Raw genomic sequence first — 24,885 nt, 5'->3', positions numbered from 1 at the left:
CCAGGGGATTTTGGGGTGACCCCAAAGAGGGGGGACCCCCCAAATTTCAGCCCCCCCTTACTTGAGGGTCTCCCCCGACATCTGGAGGTTGTAGCCGCGCTCGGGCTCGGGGAGGTTGTGGAAGCTCAGCAGGCAGGGGTGGAGGCGCTGGACGTCATCCCGCACCTGGGGACCCCAAAAATCACCATGGGGACCCCAAAAATCAGCATGGGGACCCCAAAAATCAGCCTGGGTACCCTAAAAACATCCTGGGTACCCCAAAAACTCGTCCAGGGCATGGGGAAATCACACATCCTGCACCTGGGCACCCCAAAAATCAGCATGGGGACCCCAAAAATCAACCTGGGCACCCCAAAAATCAGCCTGGGGATCCCAAAAATCAGCCTGGGGCACCCCAGAAATCATCCTGGGGACCCCAAAAACTCATCCAGGGCACGGGGAAACCACAAATCCCACATCTGGGGACCCCAAAAATCACCTGGGGCACCCCAAAAACATCCTGGGGACCCCAAAAATCATCCAGGGCACCTCAAAATTCAAGCTGGGGACCCCAAAAATCAGCATGGACACCCCAAAACTCAGCCTGGGCACCCAGAAAATCATCCTGGGGACCCCAAAAACTCATCCAGGGCACGGGGAAACCACAAATCCCGCATCTGGGGACCCCAAAAATCACCTGGGGCACCTCAAAAACTCAATCTGGGCGCCCCAAAAATCACCCTGGGCACCCCAAAAATCATCTGGGGCACCCCAAAAATCAGCCTGGGCACCCCAAAAACTCATCCAGGGCACGGGGAAACCACAAATCCCGCACCTGGGGACCCCAAAAATCACCCTGGGCACCCCAAAATCAGCCTGGGCACCTCAAAAACATCCTGAGCACCCCAAAAATCATCTGGGGCACCTCAAAAACACATCCTGGGCACAGGGATCCCAAATCCCGCACCTGGGCACCCCAAAAATCATCCTGGGCACCCCAAAACTCATCCTGGGCACCCCAAAAATCAACCTGGGCACCCCAAAAACTCATCCAGGGCACAGGGAAACACCAAATCCCGCACCTGGGGACCCCAAAAATCACCATGGGGACCCCAAAAAATCAGCATGGGCACCACAAAAATCACCTGGGGCACCTCAAAAATCACCCTGGGCACCCCAAAAACTCACCTGGGGACCCCAAAAACTCATCCAGGGCACCAGGAACCCCAAATCCTGCACCTGGGCACCCCAAAATCAGCCAGGGCACCCCAAAAACTCATCCAGGGTATGGGGAAACCACAAATCCCGTACCTGGGGACCCCAAAAATCAGCCTGGGCACCCCAAAAATCATCTGGGGCACCTCAAAAATCACCCTGGGCACCCCAAAAATTATCCTGGGGACCAGAAACCCCAAATCCCGCACCTGGGCACCCCAAAATCAGCCTGGGGACCCCAAAAACTCACCTGGAGACCCCAAAAACTCATCCAGGGCACGGGGAAACCCCAAATCCCGCGCCTGGGGACCCCAAAAATCAGCCTGGGCACCTCAAAAATCAGCCTGGGCACCTCAAAAACATCCTGAGCACCCCAAAAATCATCTGGGGCACCTCAAAAACACATCCTGGGCACAGGGATCCCAAATCCCGCACCTGGGGACCCCAAAAATCATCCTGAGCACCCCAAAACTCATCCTGGGCACCCCAAAAATCAGCCTGGGCACCCCAAAAATCACCCTGGGGACCCCAAAACTCATCCTGGGCATCCCAAAAACTCATTTTTGGGGTTCCCTGTGGGATTTTTGTGGTTCTTGGGTGATTTTTTGGGGTTCCCTGTGGGTTTTTGGGGTTCCTAGGTGGATTTTTGTGGGATTTTTGTGGGATTTTTGTGGGGTTTGGGGTTTTTGTGGTTCCTGGGTGATTTTTTTGGGTTCCCTGTGGGATTTTGGGGTTCCCTGTGGGGTTTTGGGGGTTCCCTGTGGGGTTTGGGGTTCCTAGGTGGATTTTTGTGGGATTTTTGTGGGGTTTTTGTGGGGTTTGGGGTTTTTTGTGGTTCCTGGGTGATTTTTTTGGATTACCTGTTGGTTTTTGGGGTTCCTGGGTGGATTTTTGTGGGATTTTTGTGGGGTTTTGGGTTTTTTGGGGTTCCCTGTAGGATTTTTGGGGTTCCCCACTCACTGGCCCGTAGGTCCAGCCCCGCTCAGAGCAGAACCCAGAACTCAGGGTGGGTTTGGGGGATTTTTGTGGGGTTTTTTGGGGTTCCCTGAGGATTTTTGGGTTCCCCACTCACGGGCCCGTAGGTCCAGCCCTGCTCAATCCGGGTCAGGGCCCAGAGCTCGTGGATGTTCTCCGCCAGCTTCTCCCGGATGCGCTCCAGGTGTGGGGGCAGCACGATCTGGGGGGGGAAAATTGGGGTGTTGGACCCCCCAAAATCCCCTTCAAAAACCCAAAATCCCCCAAAATCCCCTTCAAAAACCCAAAATCCCCTTCAAAACCCAAAAATCCCCCCAAAATCCCCTTCAAAACCCCAAAATCCCCCAAAATCCCCTTCAAAACCCCAAAATCCCCTTCAAAAACCCCAAAATCCCCCCAAAATCCCCTTCAAAAACCCCAAAATCCCCTTCAAACCCCCAAAACCCCCTTCAAATCCCCCCAAATCCCCCCAAATCCTACCCTAATCCTCCCAAACCCTGTCCTAATTTCCCCTAAACACCCCCAATCCCCTTTCAATCCCCTCAAACACCCCCAAACCTCCTTCTACCCCCCTAAATCCCATCCCAAACCCCCTAAACACCCCCAAACCCCATTCCAATCCCCCTTCAATCCCCCAAACACCCCCAAATCTCCTTCAATCCCACTAAATCCCTTCCCAATCCCCCCTAAACCCCTTCTCTCCTCCCTAAATCTTGTCTCAATCCCCCTAAATCCCATCCCAATGCCCCTAAAACACCCTCAGACCTCCTTCAATCCCCCTAAATCCCATCCCAAACCCCCTAAACACCCCCAAAAAACCCCCAGACCCCCTTCAATCCCCCCTAAACCCCTTCTATCCCCACTAAACCTTGTCCCAATTCCACTGAATCCTATCCCAATCCCCCTAAAAACCCCCAAACCCCATTCCAGTGTCCCCTAAACACCCCCAAACCTCCTTCAATCCCCTGAAATCCCATCCCAAACCCCCTAAACACTTCCAAACCTCGTCCCAATCCCCCTAAACACCCCCAGACCCCCTTCAATCCCCCCAAAACATCCCCCAAAACACCCTCAAACCCCCTTCAACCCCCCCAAATCCCATCCCAATGCCCCTAAACACCCCCAAACCCCAGCCCAATCCCCTTTCAATTCCACAAAACAACCCTAAACACCCCCAAAGCCCATCCCAATGGCCCTAAAACACTCCCAAACCCCCTTCAATCCCACTAAATCCCATCCCAATGCTGCTAAACACCCCCAAACCCTGTCCCAATCCCCCTAAAACACCCCCAAACCCCATCCCAATCCCCGTAAATCCCACCTCAATGCCCCTAAAACACCCCCAAATCCCCTTCAATCCCCCCAAACCCCATCCCAATCCCCCTAAAACACCCCCAAACCCCATTCCAGTGCCCCCCAAATCCCATCCCAATCCCCCTAAAACACCCCCAAACCCCCTTCAATCCCCCTAAATCCCATCCCAATGGTCCTAAAACACCCCCAAACCCCGTTCCAATCCCCCTTCAATCCCTCGAAATCCCATTCCAATCCCCCTAAACACCCCCTAAATCCCATCCCAATGGCCCTAAAACACCCCCAAACCCCCTTCAATCCCCCAAAACCCATCCCAATGCCCCTAAACACTCCCCAAATCCCGTCCCAACCCCCCTTCAATCCCACTAAATCCCTTCCCAATCCCCCCTAAACCCCTTCTATCCTCCCTAAACCTTGTCCCAATCCCCCTAAACACCCCCAAACCTCCTTCAATCCCCCTACATCCTTTCCCAAACCCTCTAACACACCCCCAAACCCCATCCCAATGCCCCTAAAACACCCCCAAACCCCCCTTCAATACCCCCAAACCCCATCCCAATACCCTCAAACCCCCTTCAGTCCCCCCAAACCCCCTCCCAATGCCCCTAAACACTCCCCAAACCCCGTCCCAATACCCCCAAATCCCCTCCAATCCCCCAAACCCCCTCCCAGCCCACCTGGCAGGTGTCCACGGGGCAGGGGGTGAATGCGGTGTGGGGCAGGGCCCGGGTGGGTCCCAGCAGGCTGCGAGCCCCGCCCCAAAACACCCCCATAACACCCTAAAACACCCTTCAATCCCCCTAAATCCCATCCCAATACCCAAAACACCCCTAAACCCCATCCCAATCCCTCTAAAACACCCCCAAACCCCGTCCCAATGCCCCTAAATCCCACCCCAAACCCCCTCTGTGCCCACCTGGCAGGTGTCCACGGGGCAGGGGGTGAAGGCGGTGTGGGGCAGGGCGCGGGTGGGTCCCAGCAGGCTGCGGGCTCCGGCCGGGGCCGTCACCCCCCGGTACGCGGTCAGGGGCTCCAGGCGGAGCCGCTCCCGGGGCAGCAGCGCCTCGGCACACGGAGCGTAACCGGGCGGGGGCACGAAACGGAACTCGCCGTGGCGGCCCCCCAGCAGGAACCGGAGCCTGGGGGGGACGGGGGGGAGACCCCCGGACACATCAGAGTGACCCCAGACTCATAGAACCCCAAACAGACTGATCAGAGTGACCCCAGAACCATCAGAGTGACCCCAGACCCATAGAACCCCAAACAGACTGATCAGAGTGACCCCAGACCCATCAGAGTGACCCCAGACCCATAGAACCTCCCCCAGCAGGAACCGGAGCCTGGGGGGGACAGGGGGGACATCCAGAGTGACCCCCGGACCCATCAGAGTGACCCCAGACCCATCAGAGTGACCCCAGACTCATAAAACCCAGATAGACTCATTAGAGTGAACCCCAGACTCATAGAACCCCCCCAGAACTTCCCCCAGCAGGAACCGGAGCCTGGGGGGGACAGGGGGGAGACCCCCGGACACATCAGAGTGACCCCAGACCCACAGAGTGACCCCAGACCCACAGAACCCCAAACAGATCCATAGAACCCCCACAGAACCCCCCAGCAGGAACCGGAGCCTGGGGGGGACAGGGGGGACAGCCAGAGTGACCCCCAGACCCATAAAACCCAGATAGATTCATAAGAGTGACCCCAGACCCATAAAACTCAGATAGATCCATCAGAGAGACCCCCAGACCCCTTTAGGGGTCCCAGATCCCTTTTTAGGGATCCCAGACCCCTCTCAACACCCATTTTAGGGGTCCCAGTTCCATTTTAGGGGTCCCAGCTCCATTTTAGGAGTCCCAGACCCCTCTCAACACCCATTTTAGGGGTCCCACCTCCCCAATTTTGGGGTGCCCCCCCCTTACCGGACCCCAGCAGAGAAACTGGCCACGGGGGTGACCCCCAGACCCCTTTAAGGGTCCCAGTACCCACTTTAAGGGGTCCCAGCTCCCTTTTTAGAGGTACTGGTTCCATTTTAGGGATCCCAGCTCCATTTTAGGAGTCCCAGACCCCTCTCAACACTCATTTTAGGGGTCCCACCCCCCCAATTTTGGGGTTCCCCCCCCTTACCGGACCCCAGCAGAGAAACTGGCCACGGGGGTGACCCCCAGACCCCTTTAAGGGTCCCAGTACCCACTTTAAGGGGTCCCAGCTCCATTTTAGGGGTCCCAGATCCCTTTTTAGGGCTCCCAGACCCCTCCCAACACCCATTTTAGGGGTCCCACCCCCCCAATTTTGGGGTGTCCCCCCCTTACCGGACCCCAGCAGAGAAGCTGGCCACGGGGGTGAAGAGGGTGTCGAGGTTGAATCCCTCCAGGACCCCCTGCACCGGGGCTCCGTTGAGGCGGAAGGAGGCGCTGGGGACCCCCAGGTCCAGGCAGCAGCTGACCACGTCCCCTCCGGCCAGAGCCCGGCGCTGGGGGGACGCCACGGCCTTGGGGACACCCCCTGGGGGGGGACAGAGGGGACAGGGGGGTCACAAGGACAGGGGGGTCACAGGGACAGGGAGCAGCTGACCACGTCCCCTCCGGCCAGAGCCCGGCGTTGGGGGGAGGCCACGGCCTTGGGGACACCCCCTGGGGGGGGACAGAGGGGACAGGGGGGTCACAAGGACAGGGGGGTCACAGGGACAGGGAGCAGCTGACCACGTCCCCTCCGGCCAGAGCCCGGCGCTGGGGGGAGGCCACGGCCTTGGGGACACCCCCTGAGGGGACAGAGAGGTCACAGGGGGGTCAGGGGGGTCACAGGGGGGTCAGGGGGGCTGATCCCAATTTTTGGGGTGATCCCTGTGGTGTCCTCAACCCCTGTGACCAATCCCAATTTTTGGGGTGACCCCAGAGGGGTCCCCAACCCACGGGACTGACCCCAGGGGGATCCCCCTCACCTGTCCACAGGTGCAGCCCCCAATTTTCAGGGATCCCCAACCCCTGGGGGTGGTCCCAGTGCTGTCCCCAATCCCTGTGACCAATCCCAATTTCGGGCTGACCCCAGTTGCTCCCCCCTCACCTGTCCACAGGTGCAGCCCCCAATTTTTGGGGTGACCCCAGAGGTGTCCCCAATCCCTGTGACCAATCCCAATTTTTGGGGTGACCCCAGGGGGGATCCCCAATCCCTGGGACTGATCTCAGTGCTGTCCCCAACCCCTGTGACCAATCCCAGTTTTGGGGTGACCCCAGAGGGGTCCCCAACCCACGGGACTGACCCCAGGGGGATCCCCCTCACCTGTCCACAGGTGCAGCCCCCAATTTTCAGGGTGACCCCAACCCCTGTGACCAATCCCAATTTCGGGGTGACCCCAGGGGGGATCCCCAATCCCTGGGGCTGATCCCAGAGGGATCCCCCTCACCTGTCCACAGGCGCAGCCCCCAATTTTCGGGGTGACTCCAGAGGGGATCCCCAACCCCTGTGACCAATCCCAATTTCTGGGGTGACCCCAGAGGGGATCCCCAACCCCTGTGACCAATCCCAGTTTTGGGGTGACCCCAGGGGTGTCCCCAACCCCTGGGGCTGATCCCTGTGGTGTCCCCAACCCCTGGGGGGGTGATCCCAATTTTTGGGGTGACCCCAGGTGCTCCCCCCTCACCTGTCCACAGGTGCAGCCCCCAATTTTTGGGGTGACCCCCGGTGCTCCCCCCTCACCTGTCCACAGGTGCAGCCCGTCGAAGGCGAAGGAGTTGAGGTCATCGCCGGCTCCGTTGCCCCCCCAGCCCGAGCCCCCGCCCGGGGCGGGTCTGAAGGCTCCGGCCGCCCCCCAGCCCACCCGGAGGTGCGTGGGCACCGCGGTCACGAAGGGCTGCACCCGCTCCACCGCCACCTCGAAGTACCAGCAGCGGAACTGGGTGGAGCCCGGGGCTGTCCCCACGAACAGGTTGGGGCGGACGCTGCGATGGGGGTCAGGGAAAGGCGGGGGGAGAGGTTTGGGGGTCAGATGGGATCATGAGAGTTCTGAATCTTATCCTGAGAGTCCGAAATCTTGTCCTCAGAAACCCAAATCTGATCCTCAGAGTCCGAAATCTGATCCTGAGAGTCTTAAATCGTACCCAGAGAACCCCAAATCTCCTCCTGAGAACTCCAAATCTCCTCCTGAGAGCCCCAAATCTCATCCTGAGAGTTCTAAATCTTACCCTGAGAACCCCAAATCTCATCCTGAGACCACAAATCTCATCTTGAGAGTCTGAAATCCAACCCTGAGAAACCCAAATCTCATCCTGAGAAACCCAAATCTCATCCTGAGAGTCTTAAATTGTACCCAGAGAACCCCAAATCTCATCCTGAGACCCCAAATCCCATCCTGAAACCCCAAATCTCATCCAGAGAGTCCGAAATCTTATCCTGAGAAACCCAAATCCCATCCTGAGAGTCCAAAATCTTATCCTGAGAGTCCAAAATCCCATCCTGAGAAACCCAAATCTCATCCTGAGAGTCCCAAATCTCATCCTGAGAGTCCTAAATCACATCCTGAGAGTCTTAAATTGTACCCAGAGAACCCCAAATCCCATCCTGAGAGTCCGAAATCTTATCCTGAGAGTTCTAAATCTTATCCTGAGAAACCCAAATGTCATCCTGAGAAACCCAAATGTCATCCTGAGACCCCAAATCCCATCCTGAGACTCTTAAATCGTACCCAGAGAACCCCAAAAGTCATCCTGAGTGTCCGAAATCCTATCCTGAGAGCCTCAAATCCCACCATGAAAACCTAAATCCTACCCTGAGAATCCCAAATCTCATCCTGAGAGTCTGAAATCTTATCGTGAGAGTTCTGAATCTTATCCTGAGAAACCCAAATCCCATCCTGAGAGCCTCAAATCCCATCCTGAGAGTCTTAAATTGTACCCAGAGAAATCCAAATCTCATCCTGAGAGTCTGAAATCCAACCCTGAGAGCCTCAAATCCCACCATGAAAACCTAAATCCCACCCTGAGACCCCAAATCCCATCCTGAGAAACCCAAATCTCATCCTGAGAGTTTTAAATCTCATCCTGAGAAACCCAAATCTCGTCCTGAGAGTTCTGAATCTTATCCTAAGCGCCCCAAATCCCACCCTGAGACCCCAAATCTCATCCTGAGACCCCAAATCTCATCTTGAGAGTCTGAAATCCAACCCAGAGAACCCCAAATCTCATCCTGAGAGTCCTAAATCCCATCCTGAGAGTCTTAAATCCTACACAGAGAACTTCAAATCCTGCCATGAAAACCTAAATCCTACCCTGAGAGCCCCAAATCTCATCCTGAGAGTCCGAAATCTTATCCTGAGAAACCCAAATCTCATCCTGAGACCCCAAATCTCATCTTGAGAGTCTGAAATCCAACCCAGAGAACCCCAAATCTCATCCTGAGAGTCCTAAATCCCATCCTGAGAGTCTTAAATCCTACACAGAGTACCTCAAATCCCGCCATGAAAACCTAAATCCTACGCTGAGAGTCCCAAATGTCGTCCTGAGAATCTGGAATCTCATCCTGAGAGTCTTAGATTGTACCCTGAGAGCCTCAAATCTCATCCTGAGGGTCCGAAATCCCATCCTGAGACCCCAAATGTCATGCTGAGAGTCCGAAATCCTACCCTGAGAACCCCAAATCCCACCCTGAGAATGAAATCCCTCCAGGACCCCCCCCAGGACCCCCCTCAAACTCCACTGGAAGGCTCTGGCAGCCCCCCAGGACCCCCCAGGACCCCCTCCAGGACCCCCCCAGATCCTCCCCAGGACCCCTCAGGACCACCCACCCCCCCCCCCAAATCCCCCCAGGACCCCCCCAAAGCCCCCCCGAGCCCCCCAGGACCCCCCCAGGACCCCTTGTAAGGCTCTGGCACCACCCCAGGATCCCCCCAGGACCCTCCCAGGACCCCCCAGGACCCCCTCAAATCCCCCTGTAAGGCTCTGGCAGCCACTCAAAGCCCCCCAGGACCCCCCAAAGTCCCCCCAAAGCCCCCCAGGACTCCCCAAAGCCCCCCAGGACCCCCAGACCTGGTGACGTAGTTGACCATGCCGGTCTGCAGCAGCAGGTCCCGCCGGGGCAGGAGGTTCTCGGTGATCAGGTTCTGGTTGGAGCGCACGGCCACGGCATTGCAGACACACAGGGAGCACAGGACATCCAGCACCTGGGGGGGACACACACCTGAGCACACCTGGGCACACCTGGGCACACCTGGGGGCACCTGGGCACACCTGGGCACAGCTGGGGGCACCTGGGGGCACCTGGGTACAGCCCTGAGCACACCTGGGCACGGCCACGGCATTGCAGACACACAGAGAGCAGAGAACGTCCAGAACCTGGGGGGGACACACACCTGAGCACACCTGGGGGCACCTGGGGGCACCTGGGCACACCTGGGTACAGCCCTGAGCACACCTGGGGGCACCTGAGCACACCTGGGCACAGCCATGGCATTGCAGACACACAGGGAGCACAGGACATCCAGCACCTGGGGGGGACACACACCTGAGCACACCTGGGCACACCTGGGACACACCTTGACACACCTGGGCACACCTGAGCACAGCTGGGGGCACCTGAGCACACCTGGGGGCACCTGGGGGCACCTGGGTACAGCCCTGAGCACACCTGGGCACGGCCACGGCGTTACAGACACACAGGGAGAAGAGAACGTCCAAAACCTGGGGGGGGACACACACCTGAGCACACCTGGGCACACCTGGGCACACCTGGGCACACACCTGGCACACACCTGGGCACACACCTGGGCACACACCTCGGCACACCTGGGGGCACCTGGGCACACACCTGGCACACACCTGGGCACACACCTGGGCACACACCTGGGCACACACCTGGGCACACACCTCGGCACACCTGGGCACACCTGGGCACACCTGGGCACACACCTGGCACACACCTGGGCACACACCTGGGCACACACCTGGGCACACCTGGGCACACCTGGGCACACCTGGCACACCTGAGCCCCCTGCCCACCTTGTGGTTGCGGCCGTGCTTGTCCAGTAGGGAGATGATGGATTTGATGTGATTCTCCTGGGCACACCTGGGCACACCTGGGCACACCTGGCACACCTGGCACACACCTGGCACACACCTGGCACACACCTGGCACACCTGAGCCCCCTGCCCACCTTGTGGTTGCGGCCGTGCTTGTCCAGCAGGGAGATGATGGATTTGATGTGATTCTCCTGGGCACACCTGGGCACACCCTGACACACCTGGGCACACCTGGCACACCTGGGCACACACCTGGGCACACCTGGCACACACCTGGCACACCTGGCACACACCTGGGCACACACCTGGGCACACACCTGGGCACACACCTGGCACACACCTGGCACACACCTGGGCACACCTGACACACCTGGCACACCTGGGCACACACCTGGCACACACCTGGCACACCTGAGCCCCCTGCCCACCTTGTGGTTGCGGCCGTGCTTGTCCAGCAGGGAGATGATGGATTTGATGTGATTCTCCTGGGCACACCTGGGCACACCTGGGCACACCTGGGCACACACCTGGCACACACCTGGGCACACCTGGCACACACCTGGGCACACATCTGGCACACACCTGAGCACACCTGGGCACACCTGAGCACACCTGGCACACACCTGGGCACACCTGGCACACACCTGGGCACACATCTGGCACACACCTGGCACACACCTGGGCACACATCTGGCACACACCTGGCGCACACCTGGCACACACCTGGCACACACCTGGCACACACCTGGCACACACCTGAGCCCCCTGCCCACCTTGTGGTTGCGGCCGTGCTTGTCCTGCAGGGAGATGATGGATTTGATGTGATTCTCCTGGGCACACCTGGGCACACCTGGGCACACCTGGGACACACCTGGGCACACACCTGGCACACCTGGGCACACCTGGCACACCTGACACACACCTGGCACACACCTGGCACACACCTGGCACACCTGAGCCCCCTGCCCACCTTGTGGTTGCGGTCGTGCTTGTCCAGCAGGGAGATGATGGATTTGATGTGATTCTCCTGGGCACACCTGGGCACACCTGGGCACACCTGGGCACACCTGAGCACACACCTGGCACACACCTGGCACACACCTGACACACCTGAGCCCCCTGCCCACCTTGTGGTTGCGGCCGTGCTTGTCCAGCAGGGAGATGATGGATTTGATGTGATTCTCCTGGGCACACCTGGGCACACCTGGGCACACACCTGGCACACACCTGGGCACACACCTGGGCACACCTGGGCACACCTGAGCACATCTGGGCACACCTGGGCACACCTGGGCACACCTGAGCACACCTGACACACACCTGGGTACACACCTGGGCACAACTGGGGACACCTGGGCACACACCTGGGCACACCTGGGCACACACCTGGGACACACCTGAGCACACCTGGCACACACCTGGCACACACCTGGGCACACCTGGGCACACCTGAGCCCCCTGCCCACCTTGTGGTTGCGGCCGTGCTTGTCCAGCAGGGAGATGATGGATTTGATGTGATTCTGCTGGGCACACCTGGGCACACCTGGGCACACCTGGCACACACCTGGCACACACCTGGCACACACCTGGCACACACCTGGGCACACCTGGGCACATCTGGCACACACCTGAGCACACCTGGGCACACCCTGACACACACCTGGCACACCTGGCACACACCTGGGCACACACCTGGGCACATCTGGGCACACACCTGAACACACCTGAGCACACCTGGGCACACCTGACACACACCTGGGCACACCTGGGCACACACCTGGGCACACACCTGAGCATACCCTGACACACACCTGGGCACACACCTGGGCACACACCTGGGCACACCTGGGCACACACCTGGGCACACCTGGCACACACCTGGCACACACCTGGCACACACCTGGGCACACCTGGGCACACACCTGAGCATACCTGGGCACACCTGGGCACACCTGGGCACACCTGAGCACACCTGGGCACACCTGGCACACACCTGGGCACACCTGAGCACACCTGGCACACACCTGGCACACACCTGGCACACACCTGGCACACCTGGGCACACCTGGCACACCTGGGCACACACCTGGCACACACCTGGCACACACCTGGGCACACCTGGCACACCTGAGCCCCCTGCCCACCTTGTGGTTGCGGCCGTGCTTGTCCAGCAGGGAGATGATGGATTTGATGTGATTCTCCTGGGCACACCTGGGCACACACCTGGCACACACCTGGGCACACCTGGGCACACCTGGCACACACCTGGCACACACCTGGCACACCTGAGCCCCCTGCCCACCTTGTGGTTGCGGCCGTGCTTGTCCAGCAGGGAGATGATGGATTTGATGTGATTCTCCTGAGCACACCTGGGCACACCTGGGCACACCTGGCACACACCTGGCACACACCTGACACACCTGGCACACCTGGGCACACCTGGGCACACCTGGGCACACACCTGGCACACACCTGGCACACACCTGGGCACACCTGACACACACCTGGCACACACCTGGCACACACCTGGGCACACCTGACACACACCTGGCACACACCTGGCACACACCTGGGCACACCTGGCACACCTGAGCCCCCTGCCCACCTTGTGGTTGCGGCCGTGCTTGTCCAGCAGGGAGATGATGGATTTGATGTGATTCTGCTGGGCACACCTGGCACACACCTGGGCACACCTGAGCACACCTGGGCACACACCTGGCACACACCTGGCACACACCTGGCACACACCTGGCACACACCTGGGCACACCTGGCACACACCTGGCACACACCTGGGCACACCTGGCACACCTGAGCCCCCTGCCCACCTTGTGGTTGCGGCCGTGCTTGTCCAGCAGGGAGATGATGGATTTGATGTGATTCTGCTGGGCACACCTGGGCACACCTGGGCACACCTGGGGCACACCCTGACACACCTGGGCACACCTGGGCACACCTGGGCACACACCTGGCACACACCTGGGCACACCTGGCACACCTGAGCCCCCTGCCCACCTTGTGGTTGCGGCCGTGCTTGTCCAGCAGGGAGATGATGGATTTGATGTGATTCTCCTGGATGATGTTCAGCACCTCGGGGCTCTCAATCAGCACGCAGTACAGCACCTCCAGGATGCCTGGGGGGAGACCCCAGACCCAATTGAGACCCCAGACCCAATTAGGGGCCCCTAAACACAGAGCAGGGACCCCAGACCCAATAGAGAGACCCCAGACCCATAGTGAGGGGATCAGAGCCACAGAACCTCCAGGATGTCTGTGGGGAGACCCCAGACCCAATTGAGACCCCAGACCCAATTGGGCGACCCCAGATTCAGAGCAGGGATCCCAGACCCCGAGCAGGGACCCCAGACCCAATTGAGGGACCCCAGACCCAATTGAGACCCCAGACCAAATGGAGAGATCCCAGACCCAATTGAGGGACCCCAGACCCATAGGAGAGACCCCAGACCCAGAGCAGGGACCCCAGACCCACAGGAGAGACCCCAGACCCAATGGAGAGACCCCAGACCCGATGGAGAGACCCCAGACCCAATGGAGAGACCCCAGACCCAATGGAGAGATCCCAGATCCATAGCGAGGGGATCAGAGCCACAGAACCTCCAGGATGCCTGGGGGGAGACCCCAGACCCAATAGAGAGACCCCAGACCCAATAGAGGGGGGTCAGACCCACAGGAGGGGGGTCAGACCCAGAGCAGGGGGCTCAGAGCCACAGGAGAGACCCCAGACCCACAGGAGAGACCCCAGACCCAAAAGAGAGATCCCAGATCCATAGCGAGAGGATCAGAGCCACAGAACCTCCAGGATGCCTGGGGGGACCCCAGACCCAATTGAGGGACCCCAGACCCAGAGCGGGGACCCCAGACCCAATTGAGAGACCCCAGACCCAATAGAGGGGGGTCAGACCCACAGGAGGGGGGTCAGACCCAGAGCAGGGGGCTCAGAGCCACAGGAGAGACCCCAGACCCATAACAGGGACCTCAGATCCAATAGAGAGATCCCAGACCCAAAAGAGAGACCCCAGACCCAGAGCAGGGACCCCAGACCCAGAGCAGGGACCCCAGACCCAATGGAGAGATCCCAGATCCATAGCGAGGGGATCAGAGCCACAGAACCTCCAGGATGCCTGGGGGGAGACCCCAGACCCAATGGAGAGACCCCAGACCCAATTGAGGGACCCCAGACCAAATTGAGGGGGGTCAGACCCACAGGAGGGGGGTCAGGCTCTGAGCAGGAGAGACCCCAGACCCAGAGCAGGGACCCCAGACCCACAGGAGAAACCCCAGACCCAAAAGAGAGACCCCAGACCCAATGGAGAGACCCCAGACCCATAGCAGGGACCACAGACCCAATAGAGAGACCCCAGACCCAAAAGAGAGACCCCAGACCCAATGGAGGGACCCCAGACCCAGAGCAGGGGGTTCAGAGCCATAGGACAGACCCCAGACCCAGAGCAGGGACCCCAGACCCAGAGCAGGGACCCCAGACCCACAGGAGCATTCTCAGCCCCATAGGAGGGGAGTCAGAGCCATATAAAAGACCCCAGACCCCCAGGACCCCGCACTGACCCGAGGAGGCCTCGAGCCGGTCCAGCTTGCTGACCAGCCAGTCCAGGTTGGTGGAGAACAGGGCGCAGTTGGCTCGGTTCCCTCGGATCAGCGAGGCTGGGGGGGCACGGGGGGGGTCAGGGACCCATGGAGACCCCAAATCTGCCCCAGAGATACAGCCCTGATCCTATAGATACAGCCCTGACCCTACAGAACATTCCTGATCCTATAGATACAGCCCTGACCCTATAGATACACCTCTGACCCCACAGCACACCCCTGACCCTATAGACCCACCCCTGATCCTATAGACACACCCCTGATCCTATAGACACACCTCTGACCCTATAGATACAGCCCTGACCCTATAGATACACCTCTGACCCTACAGAACATTCCTGATCCTATAGACACACCTCTGACCCTATAGCACATTCCTGACCCTATAGATACACCCCTGATCCTATAGACACACCTCTGACCCTATAGCACATTCCTGACCCTACAGATACAGCCTTGACCCTATAGACACACCTCTGACCCTATAGAACACCCCTGACCCTATAGAACACTCCTGACCCCATAGATACACCCCTGACCCTATAGACACACTCCTGACCCTATAGACACACTCCTGACCCTATAGAACACCCCTGACCCCATAGAACACCCGAGACCCTACAGAGACCCCACAGACACACCCCTGACCCTATAGAACATCCCTGACCCTATAGACACACCCCTGACCCTATAGAACATCCCTGACCCTATAGAACACCCCTGACCCTATGGATACACCTCTGACCCCATAGCACATTCCTGACCCTATAGATACACCCTGGACCCTATAGATACACCTCTGACCCTATAGACACACCTCTCACCCTATAGATACACCCCTGACCCTATAGATACACCTCTCACCCTATAGCACATTCCTGACCCTATAGATACAACCCTGACCCTATAGATACATCCCTGACCCTATAGACACACCCCTGACCCTATAGCACACTCCTGACCCCATAGCACATCCCTGACCCTATAGAACACCCCTGACCCCATAGCACACCCCTGACCCCACAGAAGACCCCCCAGAGACCCCAGACCCCCCGGGCGCACCCAGCAGTTCGTAGAGCAGATTCACGATTTCCTTCCAGGCGCCCGCGGCTTCCTCGCCCGCGGCTTCCCCGAACTGCGCCGCGGTGCTGTACGCGCTCAGGCGGTCAATGCAGCTCAGCACCAGCGTCAGCATCCCCTGGGATCCAAAAAGGGGCTGTGAGACCCCCAAACCGGGACCCCAGACCCTAAAACCGGGACCCCAGAGCCCCCAGACCCCCCGAACTGCGCCGCGGTGCTGTACGCGCTCAGGCGGGCAATGCAGCTCAGCACCAGCGTCAGCAGCCCCTGGGATCTAAAAAGGGATGTGAGACCCCCAAACTGCGACCCCAGACCCAAAACAGGGACCCCAGACCCTAAACTGGGACCCCAGACCCTCAAACTGGGACCCCAGAGCCCCAAACAGGGACCCCAGAACTCCAAACTGGGACCCCAGAGCCCCCCGGGTCCCCAGAGACCCCCTGGATTCCCGAACTGGGACGTCTCCCAGTCCCCAGTTTGCCCTCCTAAATTTGGGGAGGGGTCCCTGGAGGGGGGTCTCACCTCCTGCTGGAAGAGCAGAACACCCCAGAACACCCCACAACGCCCCCCAAAACTCCTCAGGGGGGTCCCCAAAACTCCTTAGTGGGGGGATCCCCAAAACTCCTCGGGACCCCTGGGGCTCTGCCTTTAACCCTGAGCCCCCCGGGAATTTGGGGAGGGGTCTCGGGGGGGGTCTCACCTCCTGCTGGAAGAGCAGAAAGCCCTAGAACACCCCACAATACCCCCCAGAACATCCCACAATGCCCCCCAGAACATTTCAGGGGGTCCCCAAAACTCCTCAGGGGGGGATCCCCAAAACTCCGCAGGACCCCTCGGGCTGTTCCTTTAACCCTGAGCCCCCCGGGAATTTGGGGAGGGGTCTCGGGGGTCTCACCTCCTGCTGGAAGAGCAGAACACCCCAGAACACCCCAGAACACCCCACAACGCCCCCCAAAAACTCCTCAGGGGGGTCCCCAAAACTCCTCAGAGGGGGATCCCCAAAACTCCTCGGGACCCCCGGGGCTCTGCATTTAACCCTGAGCGCCCCCGGAATTTGGGGAGGGGTCTCGGGGGGGGTCTCACCTCCTGCTGGAAGAACAGGAAACCCCAGAACACCCCAGAATGTCCCCCAAAACTCCTCAGGGGGGTCCCCAAAACTCTGTAGGGGGGGAATCCCCAAAATTCCTCGGGACCCCCGGGGCTCTGCCTTTAACCCGGAGCCCCTCGGGAATTTGGGGAGGGGTCTCGGGGGTCTCACCTCCTGCTGGAAGAACTGGGCAACCCCAGAACACCCCACAACGCCCCCCAAAACTCCACAGGGGAGTCCCCAAAACCCCTCAGGGAGATCCCCAAAACTCCTCAGGGACCCCCGGGGCTGTTCCTTTAACCCTGAGTGCCTCTGGAATTTGGGGAGGGGTCTCGGGGGTCTCACTTGCTGCTGGAAGAGCAGAAAACCCCAGAACACCCCAGAACACCCCACAATGCCCCCCAAAAAACTCCTTAGTGGGGGGATCCCCAAAACTCCTCGGGACCCCTGGGGTTGTGTCTTTAATTCTGAGCCCCCCCAGAATTTGGGGAGGGGTCTCGGGGGTCTCACCTCCTGCTGGAAGAGGCTCTGGCGGGCCCGCAGCGCTCTCAGGCGCCCCTGGCGCTGCTCGTGGCGCAGCTCGGGGGGAGGGGGCTCGAAGTAGCCGATCAGGTCCCGCAGGCTCAGGATGACCCCGGCGATGGGGAGGGGAGGGGGCGGCGACCCCCGGGGGCGGCCCTGGAGGCTGTCCAGGCTCCTGGGGGGGGGATTTGGGGGGGGGTCTCGTGGTGAGGAGCGCCCCCTAATATGGGCACGACCCCCCAAATGTGGGCAGGACCCCCCAGATCTGGGCAGGACCCCCCAAAATCCCCTCAGGACCCCCCAAAAGTGGGCAGGACCCTCCAGATCTGGGCACGACCCCCCAAAACTCCCCAGGACCCCCTAAACCGCCTGAGAATCCCCCAAAATCCCCTCAGGACCCCCCAAAATCCCCTCGGGACCCCCCAACATCCCCTCAGGACCCCCCAAACTCCCTCAGGACCCCCTAAACCCCCTCGAGACCCCCAAAAACTCTCCTTGGGAGCCACCAAAGTCCCCTCAAAACGCCCCAAAATCCCCTCAGGATCCCCAAAAACCCCCTCAGGACCCCCCAAAATTCCCACGGGACCCCCAAAATCCCTCCAGGATTCCCCCAAAATCCCCTCAGGATCCCCAAAAAACCCCTCAGAATCCCCAAAATCCCCCTCAAGACCCCCCAAAATCCCCTCAAAACGCCCCAAAAACACCCCTAAACCCCCTCAGAATCCCCCCAAAATCCTCTCAGGATCCCCCAAAATCCCCTCAGGACCCCCCAAAATCCCCTGAAAACGCCCCCAAACCTCCTCAGAATCCCCCAAAATTCCCTCAGGACCCCCCAAAACCTCCTCAGGATACCCAAAAATCCCCTCAGAATCCCCGCAAAATCCCCTCGGGACCCCCCAAACTCCCTCAGAATGCCCCAAAAACCTCTCAGGATCCCCAAAAATCCCCTCGGGACCCCCCAAACTCCCTCGGGACCCCCATAAATCCCCTCAGGACCCCCGAAAACCTCTCCAGGACTCTCCAAATCCCCCCAGGACCCCCCAAGCCCCCTCAGGACCCCCTCAGGACGCCCCAAAATCCCCTCAGGACCCCCCAAAAATCCCCTCAAAACGCCCCAAAATCCTCTCAGGACCCCCCAAAATCCCCTCAGAATCCCCAAAATCCCCTCAGAATCCCCCCAAAACCCCCTAGGGACCCCCCAAAACCCCCTCAGAATCCCTCAAACCCGCCCAGGACCCCCAAAACCCCCTCAAGATCCCCAAAATCCCCCTCGGGACGCCCCCAAGTTCCCCCAGGATCCCCCAAATCCCCCTCGGGACCCCCCAAAATCCCCTCAGGACCCTCCAAAATCCCCTCAAAACGCCCCAAAACCCCCCAGGATCCCCAAAAACCCCCTCGGGACCCCCCAAAACCTCTCCAGGACTCTCCAAACCACCTCAGAACCCCCCAAAATCCCCTCAATACCCCCCAAAATCCCTTCAGGACCCTCGAAACCCCCTCAGAAATCCCCCCAAACCTCCTCAATACTCCCCAAAACCCCCTCAAAATGCCCCCAAAATCCCCTCAAAACGCCCCAAAAACACCCCTAAACCCCCTCAGAATCCCCCAAACCCCCTCAGGACCCCCCAAAATCTTCTCAGGATACCCAAAAAATCCCCTCAGAATCCCCCAAAATCCCCTCAGGACCCCCCAAAATCACCTCAAATCGCCCCAAAATCCTCTCAGGACCCCCAAAATCCCCTCAAAATCCCCTCAGGACCTCCTCAGAATCCCCCCAAAATCCCCTCAGAATCCCCCAAAAATCCCCTCAGGATCCCCAAAATCCCCTCAGGACCCCCTCAGAACCCCCCAAAATCCTCTCAAAATCCCCCAAAATCCCCTCAGAATCCCCCCAAACTCCCTCAGCATCCCCCCAAAACCCCCTCGGGACCCCCCAAAATCCCCTCAAAACGCCCCCAAAATCCCCTCGGGACCCCCCAAAATCCCCTCAGAATCCCCCAAACCCCATCAGGATCCTCCAAACCCCCTCAGGACCCCCGAAAAACCTTCTCAGGATACCCAAAAATCCTCTCAATACCCCCCAAACCCCCTCAATACCCCCCAAAATCCCCTCAGAATCCCCCCAAAATCCCCCCCAGGACCCCCAAAATCCCCTCAGGACCCCCCAAAATCCCCCCAAATCTCCTCAGAATCCCCCAAAATCCCTCCAGGACCCCCCAAAATTCCCCCCCGGGACCCCCCCAAACCTGATGAAGGTCCCGTAGAGCCCCGTGGTGCTGAAAACCATCCGAGCTGCCTGAGATTCCTGGTGCTGGGAGCGGGTCAGGCTCAGGGCATCGTCCATGTGCCCCTCCTGGTGCAGAATCGCCTTTTTGGGGGGACAAGGGGGGGTCAGGGGGGTCCCTGAAGCTTTAGAGACCCCCCCCCGAATTCAGAGAGATCCCAAAATTGTCAAAGGAACCTCCCAAGGTGTGACTGAGGTGTTGGAGGGGTGGGAAAAGTCACCGAAATGAGAAAAAAATGTTCAGAGAATGCACAGAGAAACAACAAAAGGGGCTCATGAAAACCAAAATTCCCAAAAATCCCCCAAAAATTCCCCAAAATCACCACCCAGGAATGTTTTGATGACCCCAAAGTCCCGCCTGAACCCCAAACTTCAACCAAAGTCACCCCAAAACACCAAACTTAACCCCAAAGTCACCCCAAACCCCACCCAGACCCATCTTAGTGCCCCTTGGAGCTCTCAAAAGCCCCAAAAATTCCCCAAAAACTCCCCAAAATCCCCCAAAATTCCCCCAAAATTCCCCAAAATCACCGCCCAGGAATGTTTTGATGATCCCAAAGTCCCTCCTGAACCCCAAACTTCACCCCAAAACCCAAAATACACCCCCAAAGTCACCCCAAAATCCCACCCAGACCCATCTTGGTGCCCCTCGGAGCTCTCAAAATCACCAAAATCTCCCCCAAAATCCCCAAAACTCCCCAAAAATCCCCCAAAACTCCCCAAAAATTCCCCAAAATCCCCCAAAATTCCCCAAAATCACCACCCAGGAATGTTTTGATGACCCCAAAGTCCCTCCTGAACCCCAAAATTCCCCTCAAACCCCACCCAGACCCATCTTAGTGCCCCTCACAGCTCTCAAAAGCCCCCAAAACTCCCCAAAAATCCCCAAAACTCCCCAAAAATTCCCCAAAATCTCCCAAAATTCCCCAAAATCACCACCCAGGAATGTTTTGATGATCCCAGATTCCCTCTTGAACCCCAAACTTCACCCCAAAACCCCACCCAGACCCATCTTAGTGCCCCTCACAACTCTCAAAACCCCCCAAATTTCCCCAAAACTCCCCAAAATCCCCCAGAATTCCCCATAATCACCACCCAGAAATGTTTTGATGATCCCAAAGTCCCTCCTGAACCCCAAACTTCACCCCAAAACCCAAAATACCCCCCCAAAGTCACCCCAAAACCCCACCCAGACCCATCTTAGTGCCCCTTACACCTCTCAAAATCACCAAAAACTCCCCAAAATTCCCCAAAATCCCCCAAAACTCCCCAAAATCACCCCCCAGGAAGGTTTTGATGACTCCAAAGTCTCTCCTGAACCCCAAACTTAACCCCAAAACCCAAAATACACCCCCAAAGTCACCCCAAAACCCCACCCAGACCCATCTTAGCGTCCCTTACACCTCTCAAAACCCCCCAAAACCCCCCAAAACTCCCCCAAATCCCCCAAAATTCCCCAAAATTCCCCATAATCACCCCCCAGGAATGTTTTGATGACCCCAAAGTCCCTCCTGAACCCGAAAAACCCCCACAAAGTCACCCCAAAATCCCAAACTTTCCCCCAAAGTCACCCCCAAACCCCACCCAGACCCATCTTAGTGCCCCTTGGAGCTCTCAAAACTCCCCAAAACTCTCCAAAATTCCCCAAAATCCCCCGAAATCTCCCCAAAATTCCCCACAATCACCACCCAGGAATGTTTTGATGACTCCAAAGTCCCTCCTGAACCCCAACATACCCCCCAAATTCACCCCAAAACCCAAAAATCCCCCCAAAGTCACCCCCAAACCCCACCCAGACCCATCTTAGTGCCCCTTGGAGCTCTCAAAATCACCAAAAATTCCCCAAAAATCCCCAAAATCCCCCAAAATTCCCCATAATGACCCTCCAGAAATGTTTTGATGACCCCAAAGTCCCTCCTGAACCCAAAAGTCCCCCCAAAATTCCCCCCAAACCCCACCCAGACCCATCTTGGAGCCCCTTGGAGTTCCCAAATCCCCCCAAACCCCCCCAAACCCCCCCGACCTTCACTCCCAGAGCCCCCCCCGGTGTAATTTTGTTGATTTTGGGGTCCCACCTTCCTCTTGAGCAGCCCCAGGCGCAGAGCTTTGGGGTCAGGGGCGGCGTAGGTGACCCAGAGGCCGCTGGGGCTGTGCTGCAGGAAGCAAAGGGACTCCCCGTATTTGATCTCGGGGGGGCCCCATGCCCTCGATGTCCCTTTTGGGGGTGGTCTCCAGCTTCTCCTGCGGGGTTGGGGGGGGACAGGAAGGGTCAGGAGGGGGAGAGGGGGTCGGGATTTGTGTGGGGGCAGGTTGGGGACATTTGGGGACACTGAAAATGGGGACAGGGACGGGGATTTGGAGAGCAGCAGCAGGTTGGGGACAGCTGGGGACATCCCAGGGATGTTGGAGATGGGGACAGGGATGGGGAATTGGGGAGCAGGAACAGGTTGGGGACACTGAATATGGGGACAGGGATTGGGATTTGGGGACCAGGAGCAGGTTGGGGACAGCTGGGGATGTTGGAGATGGGGACAGGGACCAAAACAGGGTCAGGATGGGGACCAGGAGTAGCTTGGGGACAGCTGGGGACATCCCAGGGATATTGGAGATGAGGACAGGGATGGGGATTTGGGGACCAGGAGCAGCTTGGGGACATCCCAGAGATGTTGGGGACACAGGAAATGGGGACAGGGATGGGGATTTGGGGACCAGGAGCAGCTTGGGGACATCCCAGAGATGTTGGGGACACAGGAAATGGGGACAGGGATGGGGATTTGGGGACCAGCGGTAGGTTGGGGACACTGAATTTGGGGACAGGGACGGGGATTTGGGGACCAGCAGCAGGTTGGGGACAGCTGGGGACACAGGAAATGGGGACAGGGACCAGAGCAGGATCAGGTTGGGGACCAGGAACAGGTTGGGGACATCCCAGAGATGTTGGGGACACAGGAAATGGGGACAGGGACCAGGGCAGGGTCAGCATGGGACCAGGAGCAGGGTGGGGACAGCTGGGGACACAGGAGATGGGGCAGGGAGGGGGATCTGGGCATTTGGGGACCAGCAGCAGGTTGGGGACACTGAATTTGGGGACAGTGATGGGGATTTGGGGACCAGGAGCAGGTTGGGGACAGTTGGGGACATCCCAGAGATGTTGGGGACACAGAAAATGGGGACAGGAACCAGAAGAGGGTCAGGACTGGGACCAGGAGCAGGTTGGGGACAGCTGGGGACATCCCAGGGATGTTGGAGATGGGGACAGTGATGGGGATTTGGGGATCAGCAGCAGGTTGGGGACACTGAATATGGGGACAGGGATTGGGATTTGGGGAGCAGGAACAGGTTGGGGACATCCCAGGGATGTTGGGGACACAGCAGATGGGGACAGGGATGGGGATTTGGGGACCAGCAGCAGGTTGGGGACACTGAATATGGGGACAGGGACGGGGATTTGGGGAGCAGGAACAGATTGGGGACATCCAAGGGATGTTGGGGACACAGAAAATGGGGACAGGGATGGGGATTTGGGGATCAGTAGCAGGTTGGGGACACTGAATATGGGGACAGGAACAGGGTCAGGATTGGGGACCAGGAGCAGGTTGGGGACAGCTGGGGACACAGGAAATGGGGACAGGGACCAGAACAGGGTCAGAACTGGGGACAAGGTGCAGGTTGGGGACAGCTGGGGACATCCCAGGGATGTTGGAGATGGGGACAGGGACGGGGAATTGGGGACCAGGAGCAGGTTGGGGACATCCCATGGATGTTGGGGACACAGCAGATGGGGACAGGGATGGGGATTTAGGGACCAGCAGCAGGTTGGGGACAGCTGGGGACACAGGAGATGGGGACAGGGATTGGGATTTGGGGACCAGCAGCAGGTTGGGGACACTGAATATGGGGACAGGGACGGGGATTTGGGGAGCAGGAACAGATTGGGGACATCCCAGAGATGTTGGGGACACAGAAAATGGGGACAGGAACCAGAAGAGGGTCAGGATTGGGACCAGGAGCAGGTTGGGGACATCCCAGAGATGTTGAGGACACAGGAAATGGGGACAGGGACCAGGAGCAGGATCAGGATGGGGACAAGGAGCAGGTTGGGGACAGGTGGGGACACAGGAAATGGGGACAAGGACAGGGATTTAGGGACCAGTAGCAGGTTAGGGACACAGAAAATGGGGACAGGGACGGGGATTTGGGGACCAGCAGCAGGTTGAGGACATCCCAGGGATGTTGGGGACACAGAAAATGGGGACAGGGACCAGAGCAGGGTCAGAATTGGGGCCAGGAGCAGGTTGGGGACATCCCAGGGATGTTTGGGGACACAGCAGAGGGGCACAGGGACGGGGATTTGGGGACATCCCAGAGATGTTGGGGACACAGGAAATGGGGACAGGGACAGGGATGGCACTCGGGGACAGCAGGGGACACATCAGACAGACACAGGGACAGGGATTTGGGGACCAGGACACATCAGACAGACACAGGGACAGAGATGGCACTCGGTGACACAGCATTTGGACACAGGGATGACACTTGGGGACACTGTGGCCACCTTGGAGGCCCGGAAGCAGAACGTGGCCACTTTGGTGCTGGCCGCCGCCGCCTCGAGCACGGCGAGCCCGGAGCCCTCGGTCAGCGCCAGGTACCGGCCCGTGGTGACATGGCGCAGGCGGAACGGCTGTCCCCAACGGAGGTGGCTCCCGCTCCAGCTGGGGACACAGGGACACGGGGTCAGGGGGGTGTGGGGACAATGGGAACGGCTGTCCCCAACGGAGGTGGCTCCTGCTCCAGCA

At 58.8% G+C, this 24,885-nt stretch overlaps 1 protein-coding gene across 1 annotated transcript in view; it reads right to left on the bottom strand.

Moving 5' to 3' along the window:
• The window catches only part of RYR1 (ryanodine receptor 1), a gene marked incomplete at its 5' end in the record, with an annotated part of 115,149 nt that extends 90,348 nt beyond the window's left edge, over positions 1–24,801 (bottom strand). Inside the window, 14 exon segments of the mRNA XM_033083988.1 lie at positions 62–165; positions 2,267–2,371; positions 4,400–4,622; positions 5,796–5,988; positions 7,180–7,421; positions 9,504–9,637; positions 13,509–13,627; positions 15,078–15,173; positions 16,179–16,314; positions 17,794–17,980; positions 20,052–20,173; positions 22,165–22,287; positions 22,289–22,330; positions 24,645–24,801. Coding sequence (XP_032939879.1) covers positions 62–165; positions 2,267–2,371; positions 4,400–4,622; positions 5,796–5,988; positions 7,180–7,421; positions 9,504–9,637; positions 13,509–13,627; positions 15,078–15,173; positions 16,179–16,314; positions 17,794–17,980; positions 20,052–20,173; positions 22,165–22,287; positions 22,289–22,330; positions 24,645–24,801 — 1,983 coding nt within the window.
• Between the last annotated feature and the right edge of the window lie 84 nt (positions 24,802–24,885).

Source organism: Catharus ustulatus, chromosome 34 (assembly GCF_009819885.2).
Source record: "Catharus ustulatus isolate bCatUst1 chromosome 34, bCatUst1.pri.v2, whole genome shotgun sequence".
NCBI lineage: Eukaryota > Metazoa > Chordata > Aves > Passeriformes > Turdidae > Catharus > Catharus ustulatus.
This window is presented reverse-complemented; position numbering and strand designations above follow the sequence as displayed.